Source organism: Caenorhabditis elegans, chromosome IV (assembly GCF_000002985.6).
Source record: "Caenorhabditis elegans chromosome IV".
Classification (NCBI taxonomy): Eukaryota; Metazoa; Nematoda; class Chromadorea; order Rhabditida; family Rhabditidae; genus Caenorhabditis; species Caenorhabditis elegans.
The window spans coordinates 2463592-2480322 of NC_003282.8; the positions used below are offsets into that span (position 1 = coordinate 2463592).

The 16731-nt window shown below is 35.2% G+C and overlaps 4 protein-coding genes and 2 non-coding genes across 6 annotated transcripts; 5 read left to right on the forward strand and 1 right to left on the reverse strand.

The window, feature by feature from the left end:
• Window positions 1-864: 864 nt before the first annotated feature.
• On the forward strand, window positions 865-1852 carry ilys-3 (Invertebrate-type lysozyme 3). The gene is made up of 4 exons (NM_067805.5): window positions 865-927; window positions 1332-1444; window positions 1488-1604; window positions 1652-1852. The coding sequence occupies exons 1-4, from the start codon at window positions 894-896 to the stop codon at window positions 1805-1807; spliced, it is 420 nt and encodes a 139-aa protein (NP_500206.1). The 5' UTR covers window positions 865-893; the 3' UTR covers window positions 1808-1852.
• A 2234-nt stretch (window positions 1853-4086) lies between these two features.
• ilys-2 (Invertebrate-type lysozyme 2) lies at window positions 4087-5288 on the forward strand. Its single transcript, NM_067806.3, has 4 exons — window positions 4087-4123; window positions 4170-4282; window positions 4811-4927; window positions 5064-5288. Exons 1-4 carry the CDS (start codon window positions 4090-4092, stop codon window positions 5217-5219), a joined length of 420 nt encoding a protein of 139 aa, NP_500207.1. The 5' UTR covers window positions 4087-4089; the 3' UTR covers window positions 5220-5288.
• A 1534-nt stretch (window positions 5289-6822) lies between these two features.
• On the forward strand, window positions 6823-7858 carry ilys-1 (lysozyme; the record flags this gene model as incomplete). Its single annotated transcript, NM_067807.3, has 5 exons — window positions 6823-6920; window positions 6967-7083; window positions 7125-7181; window positions 7648-7704; window positions 7757-7858. Exons 2-5 carry the CDS (start codon window positions 7078-7080, stop codon window positions 7856-7858), a joined length of 222 nt encoding a protein of 73 aa, NP_500208.2. The 5' UTR covers window positions 6823-6920; window positions 6967-7077.
• Window positions 7859-13094: 5236 nt separating this feature from the next.
• Window positions 13095-16725, forward strand: grd-16 (Ground-like domain-containing protein). The gene is made up of 6 exons (NM_067808.4): window positions 13095-13223; window positions 13540-13814; window positions 14605-14961; window positions 15433-15511; window positions 15558-15690; window positions 16372-16725. The coding sequence occupies exons 1-6, from the start codon at window positions 13109-13111 to the stop codon at window positions 16625-16627; spliced, it is 1215 nt and encodes a 404-aa protein (NP_500209.2). The 5' UTR covers window positions 13095-13108; the 3' UTR covers window positions 16628-16725.
• Window positions 13948-14000, forward strand: C24E9.2. The gene has a single exon (NR_131456.1). It is a non-coding gene; the product is annotated as an Unclassified non-coding RNA C24E9.2 (non-coding RNA).
• C24E9.1 lies at window positions 13948-14000 on the reverse strand. The gene has a single exon (NR_131457.1). It is a non-coding gene; the product is annotated as an Unclassified non-coding RNA C24E9.1 (non-coding RNA).
• Window positions 16726-16731: the final 6 nt, after the last annotated feature.

Genomic DNA, 16731 nt, shown 5'->3' on the forward strand with positions numbered 1-16731 from the left:
TTTATGATCTGAAAAGTTGAAATTTATGTGAAATTGAAAAAAAAACATTTGGAAATTTTTTTTCGAAATTTTTCAATTTTTCGAAAGTAAGTTTCGATTTTTGTTTGCTTGAGATCATTTTGAATTTTTACGTTCTAAATCGTCCGAATTGTCCGTCCTCATTGAAAGTTTACAAGAGCCTCAGGCTTAGCCGCCTGTGACTTTCAAGCTCATATATCTCATTTTTGGCAGGACGTACAAAAAAATTCCTAATTTACGAAATATTTATCTAGCAAAGTACAACATTTTGTTAGTTGATAACTTTTTGATATCTCCACTGAGAATTGAGATATGAGCCTTTAAAGTTGGAGCTATATAAATTTCATTGATAAATTTTTAATAGCTTTTATAATAATTGAGATATGCGTGAAAGTTTTCAAGCCAATCTGAACAACTTGTGATCTTTGAACTCTATATTACTCAGTTTTGGTTAAAAGTATAACAAATCACATTTTGCCAGTTGTCAACTTTTTGATATTATTCCTGAAACTGAGTTGTGTGCCTTTGAAACGGCCGGAAGCTTATCGAGTAACAACATGTTTATAGAGTAATCTGCAATAATAATGATGCTATGTTTTTTTTTCAAAAGCAACAAACTAAACTAAAACATCCTGTGTTTTTAATACTATCAATTTATATTATTCCTCACCAAGTCCAAAATGCCAAAATCAAATGCACATAGCTCTTCAAATTGTTTGCGGTTTACAGTTTATGTCACACGATCATCTCCACTTCCTGTTTGCCATCGATAACGGGGAGCAATCGAAAATGAACTGTATCTTTGGTAGAATGGGTAGTATATAAGGAAACGGTAGAGGACTTGTTGAACTCATCTTGTCAATTCATCTGCAGTTATGTTTGTCAAGTCGTTGGTTTTTCTGACTATTGGTAGGTTTTTAGGGGTCCAACTTAAACTATTGCCTTGATTAGTATCACTATTGAGACTATTAGGTCTAAGACTAAGACTAATTAGAAAAGTAAGGTAGGTTTTAAAACCTTCTGGAAACTTGAAAAAATTCTGGAATGACCTAGAACCTTTTGGAACGTTCGGAAGATATCTGGAATGTTTTAAAACCTTCTGGAAAATTAATCGTGGTGAGATACCTTTGGTCATATTCCTAGTGGTAATAATACACTTCTGGAAAAGTATTAAACTTTGAGCAGCACGTAAGGTTTAAAAAAAAAAAGGATTAAGGGACGATCCGTTCTTCAAGTGCTATGCACTGCGGATCTGGGATTCAGGTACCTGCCTGGTGGTGATCCCACTGTAAGGTTTAAAAATTTAATTTCAGCGGTCGCCTACGCCTCCGCCGATTGCCTCCATTGCATCTGTATGAGAGAATCCGGATGTAAGCCGATCGGTTGTAACATGGACGTCGGATCCCTTTCTTGTGGATATTATCAGGTTAGTATTCAAAACTATATAAGGATATAACCAAAATATTCAGATCAAACTCCCCTACTACGAGGACTGCGGTCAGCCTACCAAGAAATCCGGAGAAACAACTGAAGCCGCGTGGAAGAGGTGCGCGAATGATCTTAGCTGTGCTACTACTTGTGTTGAGGTAAGAAAACTTTTTGTCCGGTCTGAACATTAGCAATAAACTCCCAGAACTACTACAACCGCTACAAGAGTCAATGTGCTGGAACTGGACAGGGAGCATGCGAAGTGATGGCTCGTAACCACAACGGAGGGCCACAAGGATGCAAGCACTCCGGAACTCTGGGATACTGGAATGGAATCAAGAGCTGTTGCGGATGCTCTTAAAAAAATTTGAACTGAATTTTGAATCTAATGAATGTTTTATGATTATCTATAGCTCACACAGAGTCAGTCTTGAAAAGTTGTGTAGGAAGATGTGAATCTGCAGGAAACCCCATAGTACCCCATACAATACCGATACAATTGACGGTACTGGGAATAGTAAAAACGAGAGTCTTCTCATTTTGTACGTAGGATTGGTTGACTTTCGTAATTTTCAATTCATAGAATTGCCGGTTTGCCAATTTGCCCAATTGCCAGAAATTCTTATTTTCGGCAAATTGCCGATTTGCCGTTTGCCGGAAATCAATTGGACGGAAGTGTTTAGGTGGATTTTTTTATAAGACAGAAACACTTGAAAAGTATCTCTTTAAAATTTTGCCCATTTTCTTCGGATATTTTTATAGCCCCCATTTTTGCCCATTTTGCCAAATTGCCGATTTACCGGAAATTTTCAATTTCGGCAGTTTGCCGATTTGCGAAAATTTTTGATCCCGACAGTTTGCCGATATGCTGAGTTGCCGGAATTTTCAGTTCCGGCAAATTGCTGATCTATCAACTTGCCAGAAGTTTTCAGTTCCGGCAAATTGCCGATTTGCCAAAAGTGTTCAGTTTCGACAATTTGCCGAATTACCGATCTGCCGTTTACCGGAAAAATCGTTTGCCGCTCACCCGTAATACTGTCGACAATATTTAATTATCAAATTTATAATTAAAAAAGCGCAGGAAACCACTAAAATATCCCTTATTTGAACTGATCTACCTGCGCTGTTCTACTTTAACCGCTTATATCTCGGTTGTATTAAGTTTTACCGAAAAAATTTCCACTGTAAAAATGTAGAGAAATATGTTGTGCGTATTTTGTTAGTGGAACAATTTTTGATAAAATTAAATAGTGCCGAGATATAACGTAATGCGGAGTATAGTTTCTCTGCCTCATCAAAACGAGTGTTTCTATAATAACTAACATTCTTATAATTTTGATCTCGAGTCATGTGATTCCTGCTGCAACAATTTGGTTGCCGATTATTTTGTGACTCTCCCAGCGAACTATACAGGAGTTTCTACCCTTATCAGTGGAGACCTTCGGACTTGTTCACTATTTGGTTTTTAAAAAAGTAGCATCAATGATTAGGCGACAGTATCAAATGATCATGTGTACCGGAAATGGAAGATGGTGTTTTTTTCCACGTGGATATTTTCTACGGTTTAGGAGGTGTTCTAGAAAATGCAACCTTGAATTGAAATTTCCGGCAAATCGGCAAATTGGTAAACCGGCAAATTGTGAATTCGCCGAGGTTGCCGGAAAAACGGCATAACCGAATATTTTCACCAAATTGTGGAGATTGCCATTTTTCTGGAAATTTCAGAATTTCAATTTTCAACGGCAAAATTGTACACATCCTATTAATGTTCCTACATCTATTTTGAAAAGTAACCGAATTCTATGAAAATATCTAGAGAAAACCGGAAAACAATTTCAAAAAGGCACAGTTTCAAGTGTTATTAAAAATCCCTCTAAAAACTTCCGGCAAAATGATGTTCGGCAAACGGCAAACTGGTAATTTGCCAAAAATAACAATTTCCGGCAAATCGGCAAACCGGCAATTTGTTTATTTGCGGAATTTGCCAAAAACAATTTTTTTTTCATAAAATCATTAACGAGCAAAATCTTTATTACAAGTTATTCTAAACTTTTGCCGGAACTGAAAATTCCGGCAACTCAGCATATCGGCAAACTGTCGGGATCAAAAATTTTCGCAAATCGGCAAACTGCCGAAATTGAAAATTTCCGGTAAATCGGCAATTTGGCAAAAATAAAAATTACCGGCAAAATGGGCAAACTGCCGGAACTGAAAACTTCTGGCAAATCGGCAAAATGCCGAAAATAAAAATTTCCGGCAAATCGACAAACCGGCAATTTGTTTACTTGCGGAATTTGCCGAACATCAATTGCCGCCAGCTCTGCTTTGAGTGCTCATAACTCCGTGATCTTTGATTTTTTCATAAAATCACCAACAAGCAAAATCTTTATTACAAGTTATTCTAAACTTTTGTAGTCAATAATTTTTAATTTAACCTTTGCCAACCAGAATTTGCGGTGTCAAATTCAATTGAATACTGGACTAAATATGATGTTTAATGTTTCAAACTGTGCTTTCGATCCTCATGCTCTAACCCCGCCTTCATCTTAAAACCGTGCTGCAAGGACTAACTGATAACAGACTGTGCCCCAATTAAGGTATAAAAAGAGCAGCTTGGGGAATACGCACAGCACATCTGCAGTTATGTTTGTCAAGGCTATTCTACTTCTTTCTATTGGTAAGTTGAATTGTGTAAGAATGACTGCTGAAATTAAAAATTTCAGCGGTCGCCTACGCCTCCGCCGATTGTCTCCATTGCATCTGCATGAGAGAGTCCGGATGTAAGCCGATCGGATGTCACATGGATGTTGGATCGCTTTCTTGTGGATATTATCAGGTAGAGATTAAAATGCAAGATTTGAGTACTTAAGCTTAAACTATGAACAGCAAGCAATAAGGTTATATAGTTAGTACCAACATTAGATATGTACTTTTAAGGTAGGAAGTGAACCTCTGAACTTTATATCCTTATATGTAAGTATTGGTTTAAATTAATAGTAAGACACTTCTAATTTCTACAGTTTGATACTAATAACGTGTATCGTTGTTATGTATCAGTTATTATTATTACCAACCAACACATTGATATATATTCATAGACTATTGATATCAATAGTAATTATCCAAACGTTAGACCTAGGAACTAGAAATCAACCAAGATACACGATAATGCTTAACATCTTAAGCGTAATCAAAGGTATTAATGTATTCTTCACTAACAAAGCAGTGCACCTATACGCCGTAAGTTTGATAGTAAATATTCGAAATTATAACAGGTAATTGAGTCTTTGAAGTTGAAGGAAGCCTAGGTAGCATCACAGACCATTCAAATGCTAAGGCATTTAGTAAGAAATCATACTTATAGATTAAAATCCCATACTACGAAGACTGCGGTCAACCTGGCAAGAAGCACGGAGAATCAACTGAAGTTGCCTGGAAGAGATGTGCTGACGATCTTAAGTGTGCTACTAATTGTGTTGAGGTAAGGCAGTGTTCCTTTAAATTATTCAAAATTTCAAATAAGATATAAGCCGTCAAGGTAGTGGGGGGCTAGACATGGTGCATCAAAATTCTCGGAAACAAATTAAAGAACACAATAACTTTTGCTTAACTTCTAGAACTACTACAACCGCTACAAGCATGAATGTGCCGGAACTGGACAGGGAGCTTGCGAGGTGATGGCCCGTAACCATAATGGAGGACCACGTGGATGCCACGCGTCAGGAACCTTGGGATACTGGAAGGGAGTTCACAGCTGCTGCGGATGTTCTTAATTTCACCAGATTTTCTATCTTTTCAGTGTATACAAGTTGTATTTGAAAATAAACAGAGCAATCATCAAACAGACCAAGAATCTAAAAATAAACAGTAGGAACCTATCAGTTGTAACAAAAGCTGAGCAAGGCCCAATGCTTACTTACAACAAGTGAACAAGAGATATGGGAACGGTTTAAAAAGAGGATAGGTTGAGGTTCTGGCATATCTCATAGCAATTTTTCACTTTGTTGGCAAATTTCTTAACTTTGTTCTCAATCGGTATGTTATAATTTAAATTTTATTGTCCTTATTAGACGTTTGCACCTAACCTTTAGCTCTTTCCTAACTGTCCTAAAAGATATAAACAATTTTTAAAATGGAGAACTATAGAACATAATATAACGAATATTTTGTTAGTTGACAAAATTTTCATAAAACCTAGTGCAATTGAGATATACACTTCCAAAGTGGAAAAAAACAGCGACTTTGACAGCTCCTATTGTAATGCATCTTGAACATTAAAAGAGTTTTTAAACTACGACACTATAGAAAAAGATATAATAAACATTTTGTCAGTTGACAAAATTCTGATAAAACTTAAGGCAATCGAGATATATTATGCCAAAATGGGGTGACCAGTGACCGGTCGATGCACCACGACATGGTCACTTATTTGACAGTTTATATCTCAGTGTTTTCTAAAACTACAAATAATGTAAAAATGTAACACGATAGAAAAAGATATAACAAATATTTTGTTAGTTGACAAAATTTCTATATAACCAAAACTAACCGAGATATATGTTGCCAAAGTGGTGCAAGCAATGACACGATGCACCATATCTTGTCCTTAATTTTGAAATCTGAAAAATCAGTTAATTTTAAAGGTATCAGCAATTTTGATAATGTCATATAAAACTATTGAGAAAACTTATTAAAAATATTTTGATAGCTCACGAAAAACAAGAAAAACGAGAGAACACTGTTCTAAAAGGCAGCTCGCCTAGACTTTGCCATAGGGAATCGATATAGGGACACACTGGCAGGTGTGAAGGGAATGTAAGGTTAATTGCTAACGCTCACGTAAGCAGTCATTGTTTCTTGCTCATCTTATTGATTTCCCGATTTTTTGTGTAATGGGGATATGTTGCAAAATGTATTTAAATACATTTGTGACGTCACAACCAAGGGTGTCATTTTTCGATTTTTCGATAATTTTCGGTGAAAATTGGAAAATCGAAAAACGAAAATGTTCGATTTTTTGATTCTCTGGAAAATCGAAAACTCGAAAAAAAAATGTTCAAAAAATTAACCATAAATATGATTTTTATCAAATTTTGTTTATATTGATAAGAAAAAACTTGAAAACTTCTTCCAAAAAGGAGAATAACGGCGAAAATATTAAGCTAATTTTTGAAAAATCGAAAAATTGTAAAATCGAAAGATCGAAAAAACGAAAAAACGAAAACCAAAATTTTTAGATTTTTCGATTTTCTGCAAAAATCGAAAAACCGACACCCTTGGTCACAACTCTAAAACCCCATCAATTATGAAAATACACTGTAAATTAAAATAAAAAATTTTTAAAACACAAAAAAAACGATTTCTCTGTAATTTTCCAGCCCTCTTCAAAAGTCACGTAGAAGCCTCCTGGGGTATTTCTGACCAATGTATGCACTGCATGTGCCTAGGGAACTTTGTCGTGTGGATACTATCAGGTAAAGCTGCAATGTCTTGTTAAATTCTAAATAGATCTAATTTCAGATAAAACTTCCGTACTATATTGACTGTGGGGAGCCTGGAAAGCAACGTGGAGAGTCTACTGAGAGTGCTTGGAAGCGGTGCGCAGATGATCTGGATTGTGCGGAGACTTGTATGATGGTAAGAGTTAGACAAGATTGCAGGCAATATTAAGCTTTCAGAACTATTATCACCGCTACAAAAGCCAATGCAATGGGCTTGGAATGAGCGAATGCGAGGTAAACATTTATTTGTATCTGATTTATATTTTACAGGCATATGACTGCACATTTTTGCAAAAAAATATTTTTGGAATTTTGAGGGAATTTTCATAAATTTGAACTGGTAATCCTTTTCTAAGATTATTGGTACGTTTCTGGACCTAGATATAGAATTTAAGACGCGATATATGGGTTTTTGTATCCGATTTATTTTTTACAGGCATATGACTGCACATTTTTGCAAAAAAATATTTTTGGAATTTTGAGGGAATTTTTATAAATTTGAATTGGTAATCCTTTTCTAAGATTATTGGTACGTTTCTGGACCTAGATATTGAATTTTAAGCGCGATATATGGGTTTTTGTATCTGATTTATTTTTTACAGGCATATTAATTATAATTCAATATCTAGGTCCAGAAACGTACCAATAATCTTAGTTGGGAATGTTAGACAGTTGGACAAGATTGCAGGCTAGCTTTCAGAACTATTATCACCGCTACAAAAGCCAATGCGATGGACTTGGAATGGGCGAATGCGAGGTAAGCATTTATTTTGGTTATTCAACTAGTAGTTATATGTATATTTATTAAGGTTTTTGCACGTAATCACAATGGAGGGCCAACCGGGTGCCGTAATCCGGGAACCTTGGAATACTGGCAAAGTATCCAGAAATGTTGTGGTGGATCTTGTTAACTTTTAAGTAGTTATGTATATTATGAATTAAATTGGACCGTTAAAACATTAAGCTAAATATAAATTTTCCTAGTGTGTCTTGTTTGGCAGCATGCATCTTCGTTCATTTAAAAGATATTGATAAATCTTAAACTACAAGTTTGTATAAAAATAAATGATGCCTATTTTGTCAGTGAGCAAGTTTTTGGTAAAACCAAAAATAAACGAGAGTTGCGGTGTTAAAGTTGAGTAAGCTAGATCCGGTCGATGCACCATGTCTTGAATGTCTCCTCAACAAGTAACTATGTATCAGTTACAATACTGTATAAAAGAGATGACTGATATTTTAAGGTCCCAGCATCAGTGAAAATTTCATACCCGAGCGAATGTCGAATTTCATTCGCCGTTCAAAATTTTGAACACCAACTTTCCCCCATTGACCTTACATTCAAAAAAAAACTTCTGGAGAAAGAGGGAAAGTCAAACATAATTGACCTATAAATACATCATATAAGGGAGTTGGAATAATGTGAGACTGTGACTATTTGGAAATGAAAAGATGGAACATGAAAAAGTTATGAGGTGTTTATGTTCTTCAAACAGAATCGCAGAACATTGATGAGAGATGATGGTGGATTTGTAGTTTGTAGTTTGTAACTTGTAGTTTATAGTTTGGCGTTTATAGTTTGTAGTTTGTAGTTTGAATTTTGTAGTTTGTAGTTTGTAGTTTGAAGTTATTATAGCATACTTTTATTTAATTTTCAACATGAAACGTATCGAAGAAAGTATTTTTATGACCGTTCATCTGTTTTTCCTAGTGGCTCATTGTTTGTAGTTTGTAGGTTGTAGGTTATAGTTTGTAGTTTATATTTTATAGTTTGTAGTTTGTAGTTTGTAGTTTGTAGTTAATACTTCATGGTTCATAGTTTTTAGATATTTTATTAATTTTCAACAGGAAAAAAAGAAGAAAGTATTTTTATGACCGTTCATCTGTTTTTCCTAGTAGTCCACTATTTGTAGTTTGTAGTTTTTAGTTTGTAGTTTGTAGTTTGGATTTTGTAGTTTGTAGTTTGTAGTTTGAAGTTATCATAGCATATTTTATTTAATTTTCAACATTAAAAATATCGAATAAAGTATTTCTATGACTATCCAATTGTTTTTTCTCGTAGTTCATTGTTTGTAGTTTGTGGTTTGTAGTTTGTAGGTTATAGTTTGTAGTTTGAAATTATTATAATATACTTTTATTTAATTTCCAACATGAACAGTATCGAATACAAAATGTCTATGACTATCCTATTGTTTTTCCTAGTAGTTCATCGTTTGTAGGTTATAGTTTGTAGTTTATATTTTATAGTTTGTAGTTTGTAGTTTACAGTTTATAGTTTTTAGATATTTTATTAATTTTCAACATGAAAAATAAGAAGAAAGTATTTTTATGACTCAATTTTTTTTTTTTTTTTTAATTTTTTCCTTGTAGTTCACTGTTTGTAGTCTGTAGTTTGTAGTTTGTACTTTGTAGTCTGTAGTCTGTAGTTTGTAGTTTGTAGATTGTAATCTGTAGTTTTTAGTTTTGTAGGTTGTAGTCTATAGTTTGAAGTTATTATAAAATACTTTTATTTAATTTTCACTATTTAATTTTCAACATCGAATAAATTATTTCTATGACTATCCAATTGTTTTTTCTAGTAGTTCATTGTTTGTAGTTTGTAGTTTGTAGTTTGTAGGCTGTAGGTTATAGTTTGTAGTTAGTAGTTAGTAGTTTACAGTTTATAGTTTTTAGATATTTTATTAATTTTCAACATGAAAAAAAAGAAGAAAGTATTTTTATGCCTCTTAATGTTTTTTCCTAGTAGTTCATCGTTTTTAGTTTGTGGTTTTTAGTTTGTAATATGTAGTTTGTAGTTTGTTGCTTGCAGTTTCCGTAAAACAACCAAATATTCGAACAAAAATCTTCAAAACCGACCAAACACCTCCAGTTTCCCTCTTTCAATCACCCAAACACACGCACATTTTATATAATTTATATATTACAACAGCTTATTACAATTCTCTTTTGATTCGAGTTTTTCCAATTCGAAGGACCCCAAAATTAGCACCCTTAGACCCTCCTTAATACCATGTTGTTGTCGTTAAACCGGAGAAATTATGCGGAAAAACTCATTTGTTGTCCGTCGGGTTTTCACTTGGTAGATGGTCAGTGTTTAAAGCTATTGTTTTAGGTATGTTTGTATATGAAAACTACAGTAACCCAGCTATTTCTGTTATCACTAGGTGTTAAATACCGTATATCTTCTATTAATATGGCCTCCCTATTAGACTTGCACTCCCTATTAGTATTGCCCCTCGGAGACCTTCCGAAAATTAGTATTGCACTCCCTATTAGTCTTGCACTCTCTAATAGTCTTGCGTTAACTTTTTTGTATTGCAAACCCTTCTCGCTAATTTCAGGATTTCAACAACATTTTTTGCCTATTTTCCAACAGTTTTCACATCATTTCTACGAGATTAAAGTTTTTGAACTTATATGAAAATCAAATTTTCTGAATTTTTACATATGATTCGAGCTTTTTCAGGAAAAAACTAGTAAGCTCAAAGTCAGAAAATGTTCTGAAAATTAGTATTGCACTCCCTATTAGACTTGCACTCCCTATTAGTGTTGCAAGCGAGAAGACCATCGAAAAATAGTATTGCAGCCATATTAATAGAAGAAATACGGTAACTGGTGAAGATTCTCTCTCCCTCAATCATCATCACCCTCTCATAATTCATGACCCCCCTTAAATCATGAATAAATAAATATAAATCTCTCGCATCCCACCTCGTCGGAAATGTCTCCCGAAAAAGTCTTGTCGTTTTTATATCTGATCCGTTTAAAGAATTCATGTGAACGCGTACCTTTTGTTTGAATTGCCGCGCACGACAGGAAACCGGAGGGTGAAAGTGCGTGCCATTCTGGATTTGGAAGCAGCTGGACGAGGAGCTAATAATTGACTGGCAAACTGATGGACATTCTTTTTGTATTCCTCAAAAACGAGAAAAAGTCGAAATTGAAAAAAAAACAGTTGATGCACCATGTCTTGACTACAAAGTTTGGCACCTCATAACTCGGTAGCTTTTAGAGATAAAAATCATGTTCCAACTACAAAACTGTAGACAAAGCAATGATAAAAATTATAAATTTTGTTAGTTACTAACTTTCTAATATGAGCAAATTCAACGGAGATATGCGCCTTCAAAGGCAAGATAGTTTGTTCGCTGCACCATGTGTTTCCCCTTTACTTTGGCAGCTTGCATATTGGTTCATTATTAAAATATATCAATAAGTGTTCTTCTACATAATTGTAGAAAAATGAATTATGAATAGTTTGTTAATTAATAATTTGTGTATACGACCAAAACCAACCGAGATACGCGCCTTTAAAGTTATGGTATAGTTTACTCGATGCACCATGTCTTAAATTTTAACTCTTACTTTAAGATATGCTTCATTTTTCAATTGCAAAACTACAGAAAAATAATACATTTTTTTACTTGTCGGCAACATTTTGATATCACCAGAGACAACCGATACATTTGAAAAATTGTGTTTTAACTATAAGCTTTCACAATTAATTTCACGCTCATCTGGTCTTACAAACAAAGGTGTGTAGAACATCTTATGGCAATCCCATTTGAGATCCAGTAATGTTCTTTGCTTTTGCGACTCTTGAAAAAACAAACAGGCTTTATCTTTTAATTGAATGTGTTGGTATATCCGTGAACGGCTATCAGTTTAATCTTGAATCATTCTTGGATCCTGCCGTTTCTCGCTTCCAGTCAGTCATGTTTGCTGTGGAACATACCTTCGTGCCTACTTCTGCCTGCCTACTAGTCGCTTTGAAAGAAGGCAAGGGAACTACAAGTGTTCCATCTTCCTCCATCAATTTTTTCTACAATTTTTTTTCAAGAAAAAAAAGAAGATTTCCTTCCGTTATTTATGTCTCAATAAATCATACTTTTCCTCCGTTTCAAGCTTTCCACCATAAAAGAAAAGGGGAAAAATCAACCTCTTGAAATGCAATTATCCATTCATTTTCTCTTTTCAAAACGGTCTCGTCATCCCCTCATAATGCCCCGCCCACGCCCCATCCTTTTACTGTCATCATGTCTTCTTAGTGACCCGGGGGCGCACTTTAGGTGCTTGTTTATGTATTATAATTGCATTTTCACCCCCCCCCCCCCCCCGATCGTCTCCTTATAATGCCCTTTTTACGCGACGGATAATTCCTATGAAAACTGTTTACTTTTTAATTCTAGTAGCCCAGCGGGAAGTGCCACTTTTTGATTCTGCTAAGAGTTTGCTGTAGATTTTTTTAAAGTTTTTTTGCAAATTTTAAATATTTTAAAATTATTATAATATTTGATTCGATTTATATTTGAATTTTTCTAAATTCTGAAAATGTCGATTTTGAGCAAAGTTGCGCCGTTTTGAAGTTGGTGGCCTAGAAATCCCAAATTCTTGGTTTCTAGGTCATGATTTTTTTTTCTTTTTTTTGTTTTTTCTTTAAATTTTAATTGCTGTCACCTTCAAAAAAACTTTGAAGAAATGTTTTTGAAATATTGAAATGCATGGATTCTAAGCCTTGGTGGCCTAGTTTTGAATTTCTAGGCCACCTTTTTTTAAAAATTTTTTAAATCAGATTCGTTTGAGTAATAAAACATCTCCTTTGTCTCTCTCAGATTTTGGTGTTTTTAAACATTCAAAAAATCTTGATTTCGAGCAAAAAAATTGTGCCAGTTTTAAGTTGATGGCCTAGAAAACCAAATTTCCAGAAAAAAAATTTTCTAGGCTAGAAAAGTTTTACTTTTTTGTTTTGTTTGAAAGATTTATAAGTATTCTATGGATTGCAGTTTTCAAAACTCAAAAATATAATTTTTCCGCTAAGCTACAGTATTTTCAAATTGGTGGCCGAACTTTCGTTTTCTCGGCCACCAAAATTTAATAAAGACTAGTATAGTGCCACATTATAACAGTTCAGTTACTCAATTCAAATTCTAGAATATCAGTTTGCTGTCCAGCTTCAGGGAATTTTAAGTTGGTGGCCTAGAAAAATCAAAAGCTAGGCCACCAAATTAAATCTTCGTCATTCAACTAAATAGTTTTTAAAATGTCGAATCTTTTACTACTGGTTATTTCTGTTTTTTCACTAATCTGATCATTTTCGAATCGATGGCCTAACTTTTTCTAGGCCACCACCCAATTTTTTTCTTTTTCAGCTCTCATCCCCCAAAATGCGTTGTATTCAACTTTACGTCTTCTATCTCATCTCTCAATTATTCACTACAGGATCTGCCCAGAAAACTTTTCATTATGGTGTCACAGGTGGCGAGCAGTTTGGAAGGCACGGTAAGTTTGGTGGCCTAGAAAATTTTAGATTTTTAGGCCAATAAATAAAGTTGGTAGATAACAATTGTGGGTGCTTAAAGAAATTCTCAGAATTCAGAAATATCAATTTTAAGTAAAGTTACACCGATTTAAAGTTGATGGCGTAGAAAAATCATACTTTGAAAATTCTAGGCCACCACTTTTATTGAAAGTTTAATATAATCCGTTATACTGCTCAAACCTCAACACTGTTAAATAACTTACATCAGTTTTAAATTGGTGGCCTAACTTTTTTCGGGTTTTTCTAGGCCACAACTTCAAACGGGGCTTTTTTCAGAGCCATCAACTCGCCTGTCCCGCTTCCAATCCACGCCAGTATCCCTGAATCCCTTGGAGGATACCCTCCGAGTTCAGCAAATTCTCAAAAAGCTAGAAGATCCTGGTGGACTAGAAATCCGGCGGAGGTCCACGTCACGCCGGTTGCACGGTGTGCTCACTGAGCCATTCGGAACACCGCTGGTGATCAGTGGGAACAGCAGTGAGAAGAAGAAGAAAAAACCGCTGAAAATAAAGAAACGGAATGGAAGAAGGAACCCAAAGTCACCGGAAGTGGTAAGCGTGGCCTAGAAAAATTTTGGGAAATTCGGCCACTGAATTATATTGCAAAAAGTGTTTGTCAACTATATAACACAAGTTTCAAATTTCAAGAGATTCCAGTTTGAGCTGAATCTTAATGGTTTAAAGTTGGTGTCCTAGAAAACCCAAAATTTAGGTTTCTAGGCCACCAAATGTAAAATGCACCCTTTTGTAAGGTAGGAATAAAAATTATAATGCAATTGCAGTTTAGAACTTCTCAAAATGTCGATTTTAAGCAAAGTTATGGCGGCTAGCAGATGGTGGCCTAGAAACCCAAACCTCGGCCACCAACTCAAAACTTTCAAAACTTTACTTGACAATCACAAATTATCATTCTGAAAAAGTTCGAAAAGGTTGTGCTTGGCTTAAGCGTGTTTTACAAATCCAAAAGTTGGTGGTCTAGAAACCTCTAAAATTTGGTTTTCTAGGCCACCTATATTCGCTGTTTCAAAAAATGCTAATTTTATTTGTGAAAGTTCCAGATCTTGAAATTCGGAAAATTTCCAAATTTCGATTTAGAGCCAATTTTTTAAGCTTTTAAGTTGGTGGCCTAGCTTTTTCTAGGCCACCAACTTGAAACCACTGTAACTTGCCTCAAAACCTACGTATTTAAGTTCTGAATCTCACAATCACTTGTTGTAAGCGTGTTCTCCAAGATCAGAGCTTGATGGCCTAGGGATCTGAAATCTCGGCCATCAACTTCAGACCCCCATAACTTGGCTCAAAATCTATATTTCTGAAAATTTCAAAACGTCATTTTTGCCAGAACGAATACGAGCTTCAACTTGCAAAACAAATCGAAGAAGATCAGCTAAAATTCGTAGAGGACGAGAAGAATCCGATGAAGTACGTGGTGGAAAACGGGCTTCTCTTCCGGCAATCGCGATATTCTCCTCTGGCTCGGGTGGAAATCCCACCGGTCTCAGGAATGTCTGAAATTTCTGGAATTTCACAGAGAACTTCGCATAGTGTCGGCCAAACTATGCAGAATCCACCGAGAAAGCGGAGGAGAAAGCAGAGTTACAAGCTGAAAAATTCCAAATCCAGCTCTGAGTCAATGTTCCGGACTAATGTTTTCCGGGGGAATATTAATCGACAAATTCCTGCGATTCCCCTGCCTTCGGTGAGTTTATCAGATAGAAAAAAGTGTGAGCTATCCGATGGCAGTTTTATTTTTCAAAAATATCAATTTTCCACCGAGTTATGACGCTTTGAATTTGATGGCCTAACTTTGGATTTCTCGGCCACCAAAAATTAATTTAGTCTAATTTGAAGATCGCATTTCTAACAATATAGATAACAAACTTGAAATCAATAATATTAATTTTCAGCCGAGTTATGAGCGTTCAAAGTTGGTGGCCTAATAAAAGCTAGGCCACCAATAACATAACTTTGCAGAAAATCGATATTTCCGGGTTCTAATTTGTTCCACTATAGTTCTGTAAATTTGCTCTTTACAATGAGCTATATTATTTTTGGTGGCCTAGAAAATCCATTTTTCAAAAGTTAGGCCACCAACTAAAATTACCTATAACTTACCTCAAAACCAACATCTTTCAGTGCTCTAAAATGGATTTAAACCTAAATTTTTCAGCCCTTCTCGGTCGCCTACGGCAAGCCTTCATTTGCAATTGCACGGGAAGAAGATGGAAAATGCTACACAAATCGATTTGGTGAGTTTTTTTTCTAGAATTTTCTAAATTTTTTAAAGTTCTTCAGGATACCGATGTTGTGATGAAGCTCTGGAAGCGTTGATCCTGAAAAGTTATGAAAAACTTCGGCGAAAATCTAATGATTTGGAGGATAATCTGTCCAAAATTGCTTCAACGTTAAGGAGGGACAGTCGACAAGTGTGAGTTGGCGGCGGTGGCCTAGAAATCTTAAAATTTGGGTTACTAGGCCACCAAGTATCTTTTGTATCTGCCAGAATTCAAATCTAACAACTTTGAACCAAGTTACAGCGGTTTTAAATCGGTGGCCTAGAAATCCATATCGAAGAATTTCTAGGCCACCAATTCTCATATATTCCATTTTGTAAAGATAAATCTGGTCAATTCTGAGCAGTTTTCAGAATTCAAAAATAAACACGTTCAGCCAAGTTGCCGCACTTTTAAATTGGTGGCCTAGGAATCCAAAATTTTTGAAATTCTAGGCCACCAGCTTAAAATTGTTCAGAAGATGCCAGAATTTTACCTTATAAAGCGTGTGTAGTTTACAGAGTTCAAAAGTATAAACTTTCAGCCAAGTTAGATCTATTTCAAGCTGGTGGCCTAGAAAAAGCTAGGCCACTAACTTAAAAGTGCCACAACTTGGCTCAAAATCAATATTTTCAAGTTCTGGAAACTACAATGAATTGGTTTGAGTTTACTCTACAAGTTGCAAAGGTGGTGGCCTAGATTTCCAAAGCTAGGCCACCAACTTCAAAGCCTCATAACTTGGCTCAAAGTCGATATTTTTCAAAATTTCAAAAACCATCAAGATTGTTAGGCATTCAATTTATCGTCGATTATTTCAGAATATTTTCGTTTTCCAGATTCGCAAAAAATCTGGAGGCAATCGTCTCCACCTCCAACTTCGGCACCTCAATCCCCTCGGATTTCTCCTGTAAGGTGGAACTCGGGCCGAATAGGTTTGTAGCTCAAGTATTCGTGCCAGAATTGGGTCTCGACGCGAAAACCACCACACGTAGGCATCGGATACCGTACCACGAACTTTCAAGGGAGGATTTAAGCGATGCGGCAGATTTGGTTGTATCCAGGAATGGAATTATTGTTTCGAAACTTTTATGATCTATTGATTTTTATTTTTGATTTGTAAATTTTAATAATATCTAGTTTTTTTTTTTGGTTGATTGATTAATTAATAATAAAAAAATTTGAATTAAAAAAAAAAC